Here is a 16,311-nt window from a genome sequence, read left to right as displayed (position 1 = left end):
TGGAGTTGTGAGGATTAAATGATAAAGTGCTTAGAATAATGCTTGCTTTATTATGAGCATATAAATGCTAGCTATTATGATTATTAGTCCAAATTTTCACTTTTATTCAGATTATTAGCTCAATATTCTAAATTCATTATCGAACACATTTTGGCCTTCATGATTCCTGGAAATCATCCTTTAAATACCAGAGTTCTGTTGTAGATTAATTTGTTAGAGTTATTGAAAAGGCTCACTATTTTTAGTGTAAACTTCTAAAGTAACATTGACTTCACTACTTAACTCTACAACTTGATTAAGCATTGTTTAACTTTTTAATCAGGAAAAACCATCTATTTCCTTTCAAAAGAAGAATATTTATCTCATTTTCAAATTTGCACTGAATCACTCTTTGGCACATCAAATTTTATCTTTAGAATCTGTTTTGCAGATGTGGAGTCTGCTGCTTTAAAACTTAGTTGGCTGAGGGAAAATTTCATTTATGTATTGCATTTCAGAGGCATTAAAAAAAAAAAAGAACAATGGCTGTAATCCTGAAGAATAATGACTGTATATTTCAGTGGCCAGTTAGAAAGTCTGCTTGCACCTGCTAATATCCAGGGAGAAGTTAGTCCAGAAATACTTTTGAGCCCTGGCAGCACCCGGGTAAAGAGTGGGTGGAAGCAGATTTCTGTAAGATTTGTCATACCCACTTTATCCTGTGCTGGCTACCATAATCTCTTTCCTCTTCCCCCCTATCTCCTCATTTTCCACCTCCACCCACAGTGCTCTGTTTTGCTCATGTCAGGAGGTAGCAATTACTTCTCAATGTAAATTAAACAGTCATCTGTAATTATAGCCACACTACACCTTTCTCCACATTTTAAGACCAAATTCACATATGATTTCTTATCTTGATGCATATTATGAGTAATTAATTATACTGAATGGCTTACTTCATGCCCCAAGTGGATTCATTGTGAATTTCCCACCCCTCGATCCCTGTACATAGAAACAGGGTTGGAGAGCCCCTGTGTGTTCTGTCTGTTCTCAGTGCCCTCTCCAGAAGAGCTAGTTTTTATCAGTGGCCTCTTTATAGTCCTTTCCAATTGGTTAGAAGTATATACTATTAGAAGCACTGGATCTTTACTATTTTAATTTCATTTTCAGTGTCTTTCTGTGTTCTCGAATTCTCCATTTCTTTAACAAAAGCATCATTCTCCTTCATCCAGAACCTTTGTCAGGAGCATCGTCTTCATTCCTTCTTGGTCCCATGCTCTGCGGCCCCAGCTCAGTCCCTTTTCCTGGAGCACCAGTCCAGGCAGACTCTGGGGCACACCACTTGCCCGGGAGGGGAGTTCAGGCCTGCCCTTCATGGTCCCAAACCCTTCACTTTTTTTTTTTTTTTTTTAACAGAGTTTCCAGAATACTGTGTACATTTCCCAACTGGGTTTGCAAGGCCTTTCCCAATCTAGTGTTAGCCTGTTTCCATCCTCATCTCTACACGAGTGTCGTGTGTAGAACAAACTCTGCTGCAAAACACCCTCCCAAGCCCTCCCCCTCGCCCCCAGACACACCACAGAGTGACTGTATTGGACCATTATCACTCCTTTCGGAGCCTTTACTCATGATATTCCTTCTCAAATCTACCTTATGACCCCTTTTTCCCATTTAGGAACCAAATCGAATGTTATAACCTCTCCTTAGCCTCTTTTCCTTAGTTCAATTCCTTTTCATCCTTGCCAGGTTTTATGGGATTCTTATCTGTATTTAGATAGACGTTTCTGCAGGAGCACTCTTCGCCTGCTGTCTCTCCCTTATCACTTCCCCCTCCTAATTCCATAGCATTCTGACTTCTGCCCCCATCATTCTACCGAAATTGCTCTTGCAGACCTCATCTATGACCTCTGTGTGTTAAATCCAATGAAGGTCTTTCACTCGTTTTACTTAATATCTCTTCAGAATTGACACTCTTGCTTATACCTTCCTTTTAAACTTTCTCCTTTGGCTTTCCTAACACCTCCCTCTCCTGACTCTCATACTTCTTTCTTGACTCTTATCTCCTTTTTCTTTTTGCTCCCTGTTCCTTAAGTATCTTTTCCATGGAGGTCTGCCTTCTGCAGTTCCAACAGTTGTATCTCTGGCTACATTCTAGTGACTCTTTAATTGCATTCCTTCTGCCTGTACAACGAGATTCTTCACCTGGTTGTCACACAAGTATCTGAACCTTAACTTGCTCTTACCTCCTTTAATAGTATTACCTTTTGTCTTATACCACACCTTTTATAACTCTGCCGCACTGAATGAATGGCACTACCTCCTTAGTCCTCAAAATTATTTTTCTTTTACACCCTCCCTACCTCATTGCCTTAGCCTAAGCCTTGATTATTTCTTACCTGGGCTATTCAACCTGCAGACTTATCCCCTCCAGGTATTCTTCTCCACTGCCACCCAAATGGGTTTCTAAAATGCAGGTCTGATTATAACTTAAGTTACTCCTTTATTTAGTGTCTCCATAATCTCCTAGAGTATAAAGCCCATCATCTCAGTACATCTCATAGGATACCCTTTATAGTCTGGTAATTGCCAGTGATTATTACAATCTCTGTATTCCACTTATGGCTACTGGGCACCTCATCTTCTTGTCAAAAAAAAAAAAAAAAAAGAAAGTGAATAAGTTGTGCTTTTGCAAGCCTCTTTATCTTTCATCTTCTCTACCAATTTCTAGGATTCACACCACCTCCCCCTGTGCCCCCCCAACTATGAGATTTACTTGCAGAATCTCAGCTCTTTCCAAAATAAACACATCTGGTGGAATCCTTTCCAGATCTTTCCAAATTAGCCACCACTTTCTCTTCTCTGAGTGCTGCCTTGTGACCTGATCACATCCCCCCACCCACCCCCCCCCGCCGCCACGCCCCCAGTTTTCCTCCTTCATTAGATTATGTATTGCTGGAGAACAGGGACTTTTGTATCTACCAAGATACCTAGCCTATGGAAAGTGTTTAATATGTATTTGTTGAATTGGGGCCCTTAGGCTTGTTGCTTATACATTATTTCTACCAGCCAAGCTGCAATTCCTGTGAAGGCAGAAGCCTTGTCCTAGCCAATCCCTGTCTCTTCGAAGCCAGAACAGTGCTCATGCCTCAGAAGAAAGTTAATTGGAGCAAATTATTTTGAAGAACATTCCAGGAGAACTCAAAAGTAGAGCAGTCCTGAAAAATAGGTAGATAACGATATGTATTATAAATACGTATGTCTTTAATTATATAAATGTATATAATTGTATTTATCTGGTATAGGATTTTCATTTTATTGAAAGCCTTTTCTGTGTACTAAAAAATACTAGATATCGAGAGAAAAAAAGGAGTCAAAATGGCTATCTGTTCAGAAGATTTTAATTCATGATTTTAGAGAGTGTATGAAGATCTCCATATATTCTTTTGAAATACTTACGAAGCATCTGTGCCATAAGTCTGAGCAGAACCATTCTAAGCATCTACCTGTGGGTATTCTCATAAAACACTGCTACCTTTCTCATGAGCTTTATGACATGTTAAAGTAAAAGGGTTTAGAGGGAAAAAGAGGAAAAGTATTGCCTCAACATATTTAGTTATATCCGAATTTTCTCATCCTATATTTAGGTCACTTATCAAGGTATAGATACGAATACATAATACATATTTATATATCTACATATCCTATTTTTACACAAACCTTTAAGCAATCGAACATGTGACACCTGGTATAGAGTTTTAATTTAATGTTAGTACTACTTTACCTACGGTGGTCTAGCCGGATCTCTTGAACTGGAACTCTATGTAATTGAGTATTCTTTGCTTCTTAATCTAAATACTAGACCCTGATCTCTCTTGTTGTTGGATTCAATGAAATAAGATTTAAAAAGTGTTTTGTAAAGAGCTTTAGGGTTATTAGGCTTATAAGAGCAGGAGTAATTTTTGTCTAATAAGAATATTGATATATATTTTAAATTGAAAAATCTAATTCCATTTGATGGACTTCCTCATCTGAAGTTTCCTAAAGTGGTTCTCAGAAATGTTTAATTACTTATGGTCATGTTAGGAATTTAATGAGACTTTTAGTTATACTGATCCCAGCTGAAACTAGAAGAGGATGGGGGCAATTAAATGATTTTTAGTATATTTACAGGTTATGCAATAACAATTATCTAATTTATGACATGTTTGTCACCCTAAAAGAAAACCCTGTTCAGTTGTTTCCATTCCTCCAGGGCTACAAAAGACCAGTGAAACCAAGAAGTGCCTACAGGCACCAGAAACTAAAAGAGTCAAGGAAGGATTACCCCCTAGAGCCTCCAGAGGGAGTGGGACTTCTGCCCTCCAGAGCTATAAAAGAATAAATTTCTGTTGTTTTAAGCCACCCAGTTTGTAGTTAATTTGTTATGGCAGCCTCAGGCATATGTAGTGTGTATCACTACTTTGTTTCTTTTTATTGCCAAATAGTTTTCCATTGTATGGCAGTTTCACATTTTGTTTATGCATTCATCGGTTGATGGATATTTGGTTGTTTCTAGTTTTTGACTGTTATGTATAATTCTTATCTGAACATTCTTGTTGAAGTCCTTGCATGGAAATATGTTTTCATTTCTCTAGAGTGGAATTGCTGAGTCATGTGATGAATTTATCTTTAATATTTTACGAAACTGCCAAACTATTTTCCAAAGTGGCTCCAGTATTTTACATTTCTATCAGTAGTGCAATAGGGTTCTAGTTTCTTTATTTCCTCACCATGTCTGTCTTGGGTATGAAGTGGTATCTCATTGTAATTTTGATTTGCATTTTTTTCTTAATGACCATGTCAAGCAGCTTTTCATGTGTTTATTGGACATTTGTAGATATTCTTTAATGAAATATGTATTTAAATCTTTTGCCCATTTAAAAAATTGGTTCACTTTATAGCTTTTTATTGAATTATAAATGTTCTTTATATATTCTAGATACCAGTCCTTTATCAGATATGTGATTTACAAATCCTTTCTCCAAGTCTATGTCCTTAAACTTTCTTCTGAGTATCTTTTTTTTTTAAATTTTAATTTTTCAATTAGAATTGACATTCAATATTATTTTATATTAGTTTCAGGTATACAGCATAATCTTTAGACATTTATATAATTTACAAAGTGATTCCCTTGATTAGTCTATTACTCACTTGGCGCTATACATGGTTATTACAATCTTATTGACTGTTTTCTCTATACTATACTTTCTTCACATCTTCGTGACTGTTTTGTACTACCAATTTGAACTTCTTAATTCCTTTACCCTTTCACTCATCTCCTCAACCCCCTTCTATCTGGCATTCACCAGTTTGTTCTCTGTATCTGAGTCTGTTTAGTTTTGTTTATTTGTTTTGTTCTTTAGATTCTGTACATAAGTGAAATTATATCTTCATAGGATCTTTTGAAGCACATAAATTTTTAATGTTGATGATGTATGTCCAATTTATTTCTTTTTTTCCCTTTTATCATTTGTGCTTTTGATGTTGTATCTGAGAGATCATTCTTTAATCTAAGGTCATGTTCTAAATGTTCTACATTTATGTCTATTATCCATTTGAATTATTTGTTGTATGATGTTAAGTAAAGGTTCACATTCACCTTTTTGCATATGGATATCCAGTTGTCTCAGCACAATTTTTCAAAAAAAAAACATTCTTTTTTCATTGAATCGTTATGACATCTTTGTTGAAAATCAGTTGGCCATAATGTAAGGATATTAAGTGGTTAATTATTGTAGCATTCATTCCTTACTCTAATTCCAGATTTCATAAGGCCTAATTTTAAGTTATTGTGAAACATTAGTACCAAATACATTTCTCCTAAATGCAGTTGTGTTCTTATTGCAATTACTGTGTGCATGCGAATTATGTGTAATTGCGGGTTTATATAGAAACTAGAACATTTTCCCCATTTTTGTGGAACATCAATACCTTAATATTTGGGCATTTTGAAAAGAAGGTCTTTCTTGTTAGATTTGTTCTGCTGAGAGAGCCAGCAAGTTTCAGACTCTCACATCACTAAAGTTGCTTGTGTAGCGAGAAAAATTAAACCAAGATCTCTTAAGTGATTTCCATGCAGAATTAATGCTTTCCTTGACTTCTGCCAAATGCCGTGATGCATTTACGCAGCAGATGCCAGAGAGTTTAGAACGTACCTGGAAAGAGTTCAGAACTTTAAGACAAAGCATTTGTGCCTGTGGCAATATAATGACCACACCTGTGTCTTTTTTTTCTGTCTTCTGGGTGTTTTCATTGTGTATCCAGAAAGGCCCAGGCAGATACTTCTTCTATTTTTAAATCTTTTTATGAAACACAGTTTTAATTTTACAAGATCAGATCTCACTTCAGGTTTCAAAATATGTGTCTTTCAGCATAAAATGTTTTGACAGATACCTAACAGCCTGGCACTTTAACAGCCATTTTTTAAGGCACAGATTCAGAGAATCAGAGCCATAAAACCATAGTAATTAGTCACCGTCAGATGCTATGTAAATTTCTGTTTTATACTCTATATGCTAGATTAGCTGCTTTTTTTTTCTTTCTGTTATTTTGATAACTAGCCCAACCCGTTAGTATACCACTGAAATAAATGGAACATATTTGCTGAGTTTATTAGCTTTAATATCTTATTTATAGTCTAAGAGGAAGAACAGAAAGGAACTAATATTTATTGAGTGCCTACTGTGTTCCAAGTACTGTCTAGACACGTTTACATCTCTAATCTCATTTAATCCTTACAACTCCTCATTGTGGTATTATTATCTCAGTTTTAGAGATGAAGGACTTTAAACAAATCAGATAATGATAATGATACTTGTGTGGGGCCTTTCATATCATAATTCTAATGTACCATCTGACTGTATCATCTAATGTATCATCATTTTATAGCTGAAATGTTTCAGCTATAAAAAAGGAGAAACTCATAATTTACTTCACTGTTGCAGAACCAAGGGCAGAAAGAAAAGACGCACAAGGAATTTCTCAACTTTTGTGTGTGTGTTAACCATGGGAAGCATAGTGAGCAGAGATAGGCGAGTGAGCAATGTAGAGTACATTCAGTAGGGGCAGGGTTTATCATGCTCAGATACAAGCGTTGCTGGAACAATTTGATATTCATATGCAAAAAAAAGGACTTTGTACCACACATAAAAACTAATTCAAACAGATCATAGACCTAGTTGTAAAACTTAAACCTGTAAAACTTGTAGAAGTAAATAGAGGAGAATTTCTGTGACTTTGGGTTAGGGAAAGATTTCTTAGATATAATTTAAATAGTACTTTATCAAAATTTAAAACATCTGGTATTTGAAAGACTATTTTATATTTTAAAAAATGAAAGACAAGTTTCAGACTTGAAAAATATTGGCCAAATACATATCTGATAAAGTTTGTACCCAGAATATCTGAGGAACACTCAAAACATGGCAAATGATTTGAAGACAGTTCACCAAAGAAGAGAAATGGATGGTAAATCAAAAGATCCTCAACATCAGTAGTGTTTTAGAAAATTTAAATTAAAATTACGATACCAATATACACCCATTAGAATGGCTTAAAAAACAACAACCGATAATACCAAGTGCTGACAAGGATAAGGAGCAGTTGGAAATTTCACTGATGGTGAGAATGCAAAATAGAACAGCCACTTTGCAAAAACAGGTTAGCAGTTTCTTATAAAGTTAAACATATACTTTCCACGTATTTAGCTAAGAAAAATGAGAACTTATTTTTACAAAAAAAGCAAACAAATGGACAAACAAAACTATGTTGATATTTATAGTGGCTTTATTCATAATCACCTCAAACTGGAAACAAACCAATATCCTTCATTTAGTGAATGGATATTCAAAATGTGATATATTCATATAGTGGAATGTTATTCATCGACAAAAAAGTACAGACTACTGATACATATAACAACTCAAATATATTACGCTAAGTTAAAAAAGCCAGACTCAGAAGGCTACATGCAGTATAATTCTGGTTTCATAATATTGGAAAAGACATAAATATAGTGATACAAACGGGTCAATAGTTGCCAAGGGTTAAAGCAGGGGAGGGGAGGAGTTTTCTATAAAGAGGAAATGCAAGGAAAGTTTTTTAGAGGGATAGAACTATGCATTTGTCAAAACTCACAGAACTGAACATTTAAAAAGATGGATTTCATTGCGAGTATGTATGTTATATCTGAATAAACTTTATTGCCCCCCTCTTTCCCCCTCCTTCTTCCCTCCCCTTTCCTTCACTTCCCTCTCCCCTTCCTCCACGCCTCCCCGTCCCCTCTTTCAAGTCTAGACATAGGCAGTCCAGCGTGGGATTGGTGGCCCTGGTGTGATCAAGGACCAAGGCACCTTCTACTTTGTTGCTCTGACAAGATGCTGCTTGAGCCCAGCATGATACCCAGATTGCTGGCAGAGAAGAGAGTAAACAAGAAAGCGTGAAGAAGGGTCCGCGACCTTCTTTTTGAGACTTTCCCCAAGTCTCACACTACCCTTCCATTTATACTGCACTGGTCAGAGCATAGTTGCCACATTTCATCACATCTAGCTGCAGCCGAGGCTGGGAAATATAGACTTAAACTGAGAAGAAAGGAGAATGGATATCGGAGTATGCTGCTGGCAGTATCTGTCACACCGCTAATGGCTTCTAACTGTCCGTGTCTTGTAAAGTAAAGTCTCCTGGCTCCCCACTAAGTTGTGTTAAACCCTTGAGTTCCAAAGTGCCTTTCCGTTGTTCCTGTGTACTGTTCTCAAACCCTTATTCGTCCTTACATTTTGCCAGTCAGTAGTTCTTAAAATTTGTTCAGTGTGATCTTATGTCAGGCACTGGGTTTGACATCGCTGAAAACTAGGGTTTAGTAATGTCAAACAATTGATTAATTTCCCAAGCAAAGCTTAGGGGAAAGACATGCAAAAGTTATTTTAAAAACACCTTCCATTTGGACTAAATTATAAATATTTGACAGAAAATGCTGGCTATTTGAAATCTATACATTCAAAAATCGATTGCATTTCACTGTATGTTGCTTATACCTCAATAAAGTTGATTTCTTAAATGCTTTGATAGGCAGTGTATGTCTTTCATGCAACATACATTTATCGAGGACATAGTATGTTATGTTCAAGAAATAGTGTGCACCCTAGCATACACAGATTTAGGGGAAAATAAAAAGACAGCCCTTACTTTGAAAGAGCTCTTCCTGTAGAAGGAATAGATGTTATATGTGAAATTACAACTTATGTGATTGGTGTGTCAATGTGGTAGGTAGAAGGTAACATGGGAACCTGGATAGAGTTCCCTAGTTTTGTTCTTTTTCAGAATTGTTTAGGCTGCTTCAGGTTGTTTGCATTGCCATTTAAGTTTTAGACTCAGCTTACACAATTTCTACCCCAAAGAAACTCTGCTGGAATTTTGATTGAGAGTACATTCAGTCTTAAGATTAATTAGTGGAGAATTTAAAACTTAATAATATTGACTCTTCTGATCCATGAATACAGTCTATTTTTTCATTTATGTAAATCTTCTTTCATTTCTCTCAGAAATGTCATATGGGTTTCAGTGTACAAATACCACACATATTTTGTCAGATTCCATGTTTATTCGTACATTATAAATAGTATGATTTTCATAATTTCAATATTCATAATTTGTTGCTATAGAAATGGATTTCTGAGTATTGATCTTATGTTCTGTGACCTGGCTAAACTCACTTATTAGTTCTAGAAGCATTTTTGTAGATTCTTGAGATTTTCTATGTAACTGATCATATGGTCTCTTAATAAAGACAACTATATGTCTTTTTTCCAGTTTGTAAGCCTTTAATTTATTTTGTCCTACTGCACTGGATGGTAACTACAGTATAAAAAAATGGTGAGAAAAAAACAAAAACAAAACAAAAGCAAAAAGAAGAAATGGTGAGAGTTGACATCATTGCTTTGTTCTCAAGGATGAGAGGAAAGATTTAGCCTTTCTCCATTTAATGTTATCACCTGTAAAGTTTTCAAAGATGTCCTCTATCACAGGGGTCCCCAACCCCCAGACCTCTGATTGTTACCTGTTAGGAACTGGGCCACATAGCAGGAGGTGAGCATCGGGTAAGGGAGCGAAGCTTCATCTGTATTTGTGGCAGCTCCTCAGTGCAGGCATCACTGCTTCAGCTCCACCTCAGACCATCAGGCATTAGATTCTCATAAGAGTATGGGTTCCTGGTGCCAAAAAAGGTTGGGGACCACTCTTCTATCAGGCCGAGGAAGTTCTATCCTATTCCTACTTTGCCGAAAGGTTTTATTAATCATGAACGGATGTTGGATTTTTTTCCTAATTTTCTTTTCTTTTTTTTTTTTAGTCCGTTGGTATGGTGCATTGTACTGTTTAATTTTCACCCCTTTCAGTCCTCCTTTGCATTCCCGGTTTAAGTCCCACTTAAATGTGCTATAGTAGATATTATTTTATGCACTTCTAGTTTGAATTTGCCAGTATTTTGTTAAGAATTTTTGTGTCTGTGTTCATCGGAGATATAGATCCATAGTTTTCTTTTTTTGCAGTGACTTTGGTTTTGGCATCAGGGTAATGCTGGCCTTCTAGAGCGAGTTGAGAAGTGTTTTCTTCTTCTATTTTCTGAAAGAGGTTGTATAGAGTTTGTATTCTTTCTCTCTTAAATGTTTCGTAGAATTCAACAGTGAAGCCATCTAGAGCTTCCTTAGTAGGAATATTTAAACTACATGTTCAGCTATTTTAATCATACAGGAATATTCCAGTTATTTCTTGAGTGAGCTTTGATAGTTTGTTTCTTTCAAGGAAATTTGTTTATTTCACCTAAATTATCAAATGTGTGCATATAAATTTGTTCATAAAATTCCTTTATACTTTTAATTTTATTAAGCTCTATAGTGATAGCCTCTCATTCAAGATATTGGTGTTTGATGTAATCTCTAATTTCTGTTTTTTTTTTTTTTATCAGTCCAGCTAGAGGCGTATTAATTTAATTAAACTTCTCAAAGAAACAGCTTTTGGTTTCTCTACTGTTTTTCTGTTTTCTATTTTATTCATTTGTACTCTCATTTTTATTATATCCTACTTGCTTGGTTTAATTTCTCTCTTTTTCCTAGTTTCTTAAGGTTGAATTTTAGGTCATTGATTTGAGGCTTTTCTTTTTTTCTAATATATGCAGATAATGCTATGTTTTCCTTCTGTGCCTTGCATTTAGCTGAATACCATGAATTTTGATATGCCGTATTTTTATATTTGTCAGATTAAAAGTATTTTCTAATATCCCTTGTGATTTTTTCTGACCCATGGATTATATACAGTTGTATTTCTTAATTTCTAAATGTTTTGAAAGAGGTGTATTTCCAGGTGCATTTCTGTTATTGATTGTTTATTTATATTTTTTGACATTGTACATATTTGTATGCTTTCAGGCATTCTTAGTGTGGCTAGGTTTGTTTTATGGCTCAGAATATGGTCTATCTTGGAGAATGTTCAATGTGTACTTGAAAAAAATGTACATTCAGTTTTTGGGTGAAGTGTTATGGAAATGTTGATTAGCTCAACCTGTTTGGTAGTGTTTTTGAGGTCTTACATACCCGTACTGATTTTTTTTGGAGTGGGGAAAGAGGTCTACATGTTATATTAGTTACTGAGAGAGGAGTGTTGAAGGTACAGCTATGATTTGTTATTCTTTTATTTCTATTAAGTTTGCTTTCATGTTTTAAAGCTCTGTTATTAGGGGCATATGCATTTAGGATTGTTATGTCTTCTTGATCAGTTGACTGTTTATCATTATGAAATATTCTTTTTTGTCTCTAGTTTTATTCCTTGTTCTGAAATCTGCTTTGTCTGACATTAATATGGTTATCCCAGGTTTCTGTTGATTATGTTTACATGGAACATCTTTTTTCTGTCCTTTGCTGTTAGCCTATCTAAGTCTTTAGATTTAGTTTTTGTATTTTTTTTTTAAGGATAGAAACTGCCGAGTCTTGCTTTTTTCTACTCCAATCTAACAATCTTTGCCTCTTAGAGTTTTTAGGCCATTTTCAATTAATTTAATTATTGGTGAGGTTTTAAACCTACTGTGGCTATTTGTTTTCTATTTATCCCATAGTTCTTTATTATCTTTTTCTGTTTTCATAGGATTATTTTTGTTCATTTTCTCTCCATTATTGTGTATTCATTATAAAACATGCGTTAGCCATGACTTTAGGGTTTTAATATACATCTTTAATATATCAAAGCCTCTCTTCAAATAGTATTATACCGTTTCAAGTGTGGTGTAAAACTATCCTTTCATCCTCCCTCCCAAACTTCGTGCTATTGTTGTCATATATTTTACTTAACATATGTTACAAACTTCACAATGTTATTATTTTTGCTTTGCAGCCATTTATCTTTTAAAGACATTTAAACATTTTTAAATGTCTTTTACATTCACCCTTATTTTTGCCTTTATCAGTATTCTTTGTTTCTTTATGTAGATGTAGATTTCCATTTGTGTCATATTTGTTCTTCCTGAAGAACTTTCTTTAACATTTCTTGTAGTAAATTCCTGATGGAAATGAGCTGTCTTAAGTTTCATTCATCAGAAAAAAGCGTTTATTTCACTTTATTTTTGAAATATATTTTCACTGGCTATAGAGTATTAGATTGATATTATTTTTTGTTTCAGAACTTTAAAGATGTTCCATAGTAGTTTGGGATAATTTCCACCAAGAAGTCTATGAACTCATCTTTGTTTTTCTATATATTATGTTTTCTGGTTCTCTATTGGTCATACAGATTTTTTTTTTAAGCTTCTCTTAATGGCAGTACTCCTTTCCCTAGGACTGTGAGCAGAAGGGGATTCTGTCCCCGCTCAAGCTCTGGACTGCTGTTACATATTGAAAACTCAGGAGCGGGAAGCTTTGTTTTTACTCCTTCCTCAGAGGCATGAGATCTTTGCCTGGGCCCTACAGCAGGACATCATTCTTTCTTAGTGTTTTCAGTGTGTTTTCTAGTATATGTTGTATTAACACATGTAAGTAATTTAGAAATTACTTTGTGTATGTAGAGGGTGTATGTTCAACAGTTGTACTGATCAGAGTTTATAGTCAGAACTGTTTGGAGGCCAGTGCTTTAGAGGGTCATAACTAATAACTCTGATAGGTTTACCATTTGCTGTTTGTTTCGACGGCAACACAATTCAGATGGTTCACTTTATTTCAGTGAGTAACTTCATTTATAAATGGAGAACATTTTACAGTGCACATTTTAGTTGAGAATAATGATTAGATCTATATGCTTAAAATTTGAAGCAGTCTTTATGGGCTCATTTGTATTTTAAACTTCTTTCTGTAAATGAAAATCCACCCCCCCACCTTTTTTTTTTTTTTTAAAGGACTGTAAGGACATGGGAAGTTGAAAATCCAAAGAAGCAAAAAAGTGTGTTTAAACCACGGACGATGCAGGGTAAAAAAGTCATTCCTACCACGTGCACCTATAGTAGAGATGGAAACCTCATAGCAGCTGCCTGTCAGAATGGAAGCATACAGATCTGGGACCGAAATTTGACGGTAAGTCAAGTTCTCTTTTCTTCGGGGAAAACCACCTTATAAAGACAAACATCATGTTAAAATGTTATGAAGATCAATTTCCTGAGTTTAGCCCTAATTTAAACTTCAGTGTTAGTTGATAAAACATTGGGACATTTGCAGTAAACATCATTTCAGTAAACATCATAGCTTACTATTTTCTAATGCATATTAGACTTTGTTTTTAAAATAAATTAGATCTTTTGGTATAAAATATAAAAAGCACAGTGCTATTTATTATGTGGCATTTCAGTGTACTTGATTTTTAAAGTGAAGGATTTGGCAGTAATATAAAACAAGACTAAACGAAGAACTAGAATATGTTCTTTAAAAGATTTAAGAAAACCATGAAATGTCCAAGATGATCCATCAGTTGTTTTGTAACTATTTCTATAGTAATTTAAATAATATTTTGTCTTAATATTCCATGACATTCCATTTGAATAGGTTTCATATTTTTTCTGTACAGTTTAGGTCATTTTTAGACTAAATAAATTTTAGAATTTGAAGGCATCACAGAATCCTAAAATCATACAAATAATGAATATAAAAGACTGGCTAATTCTGTGAATTGCCAATAAGCTTTAAAAAGGGCTTCATTATATACATAGTTGGTAAAATATGGATTTTTGATAAATGGAGTGATTCGAAAATACTAATGTTAACAGGCAGATCTATACTAATGTTATAATAATGCAATTTGGTTATGTTATTTTAATGAAAGGTTTGGTACAATTATTAATTCAACAACTACTTGTTAAGTACCTACTATATGTAGGCACTATTCTAGACACTGGAAATACTGGCAGATTATCAAAAATTCTTGCCCTCATTGAATTTATATTCTATACCTTTTAAAAATTATAAAAATAACCTTTCAAATATCATTTCCTGGGATTTACATTTTGAAAGGGATCCCAGGAAACATAGTTGTCTTTTCAGGCAGATGAGTTAAAGTCAGTTTTCTTGGAATAAGGTAAAAAGTAATTATAGGGAAAATAGAATCTGTGTTTATAATGCTGGAAATATCTTTGGCATTTTCTGTCTGTCAGATCTTTTTATTTCTGTTTTCATCTCCACTATAAACCACATAAAGCTTCATAACAGCACAGAGATTTTAGAAATCCTTCGAGTTGTAAACTGAGTTTTAACCAAGCAATAAATTTTTTCGTAACTGGCTTTCATCGTCTCTAGGTACTGTTGATTTAGACATGGAACTTCTAAAGCATGGAGTTTTCTTGTGCAGCTTTAATAGTGGTGTCTTTGATATATTGTGTGTGAGTGTGTGTGAGTGTGTGTGAGTGTGTGTATGTGTGTGTATGTTTGTGTGTGTACCTTTCTCTTAGAACATATATATTTTTATAAAGTTGAAATATAGTTTTTAAAGATTGGCCTTGCATATCTCTTGAAATAATGAGTCTCTTCTATTTCCAGTGTTTTAGAAAACAAAGTTGTTTGAAAGCCAGTTCTCTTCTCGTCCCCCAGATCTTCTAAGTCGTTCTCCTCATCAGTCTTTCATTCTATTTTGTTAGACTTTAATAGTACATGAATGTGTATAGCTTATTATACTATATCTCATTCATTATATTTCAATTATATTTACCTATTTATCAAACTGAGAAGAAAAAAACTTGCCATCAACACAGCTTGATTTAAAAACAGATTTAAAAATTTTTTGTAACTATTATTTCAGCAATAATAAATCATCCATAGGTAAGAAAGCCTAATAGCAATAGTTTTTCCACACAGTAGCCAAAGAATTACATAGTAAGTAATCGTTAACACATGTTTTATGAGAAATAAATCTCTTATAATTGCCATATTTAATCATATAATTCGTATTAGACCAACTTCAGCAAATTAAATGAAACACACACACTCACACACACACATTTAGAAGTAAGGGTTCAGTCTATTAATGATAAATTCCTGTGTTCTCAAAACCTACCTTTTTTCTAGAATTATGCTGGCCAGTATGGTAGCTACTAGCTACATTTGATTATTTCAAATTAAATTAATTAAAATAAAATACAATTAAAACTTCAGTTCTGCGGTCGTAATGGCCAACTTTTCAAATGCCCAATAGCCACATGTGTCTAGGGGATGCTTGTTGAACGGCACAGATAGAGAACATTCCTATCACTGCAGAAGGCTCTCTTGAATAGTGCTACTCAAGAGGACTATTTGCCCAACATCTCTTTCAGTCATGATCATGGCCTGTCTTTCAATTTGAGGAGAAGGCCGCTTCAGAGGAGCTTATACACTGCCTTCCTGTTCTCCCTCCCCATTCACCAGCATGTATCTGAGCAATGGCAAGGGGGCCAGTGCTTGGTTGGAGGTGCAGAATACAAGGAGTTAACATTGGAGAGGTAACAGCATGCACCCTGACTCGGGGCCTTTGCATATGTCGTACCCCTCAGCCTGCAATACTCTTCTCCTAGATGTTCACAATGGCTTTGTCCCTTCGCCTCCTTCAGTACTGTGCTCAAATGTCCTGTTTTCAGCAAGGCCTTTCCTGACTTCACCCTATATAAAATTGCAGCTTCTACCCCACCAGTGGCATTCTCTGTCCCTCTTATTCCATAGCGCTGATCACCACATGACACGCTACTATATATTTACTTATTTCTTTATTGGCTGTTTCCCAGAGATTGGCTCCCCGAAGGAAAGGAATATTGTCTATTTTGCTTGCTACTATATTCCCAGGGCAAAGAACGATGCCTAGTGT

General features: G+C 34.9%; 1 protein-coding gene across 2 annotated transcripts in view; it reads left to right on the top strand.

The window, feature by feature from the left end:
• WDR70 (WD repeat domain 70) overlaps window positions 1–16,311 on the top strand; it is a 228,362-nt gene that overhangs the window by 128,075 nt on the left and 83,976 nt on the right. For both annotated transcript variants that reach the window (XM_016142476.2, XM_016142475.2), the window contains exon 10: window positions 13,391–13,565. In XM_016142476.2, the coding sequence (XP_015997962.1) occupies window positions 13,391–13,565 (175 nt within the window). The remainder of the gene's footprint in view (window positions 1–13,390; window positions 13,566–16,311) is intronic.

Source organism: Rousettus aegyptiacus, unplaced genomic scaffold (genome assembly GCF_014176215.1).
Source record: "Rousettus aegyptiacus isolate mRouAeg1 unplaced genomic scaffold, mRouAeg1.p scaffold_m13_p_8, whole genome shotgun sequence".
NCBI classification, from domain to species: Eukaryota; Metazoa; Chordata; class Mammalia; order Chiroptera; family Pteropodidae; genus Rousettus; species Rousettus aegyptiacus.
The sequence above is the reverse complement of the archived record's forward strand: the minus strand, read 5'-3'. Positions and strand labels throughout refer to the sequence as shown.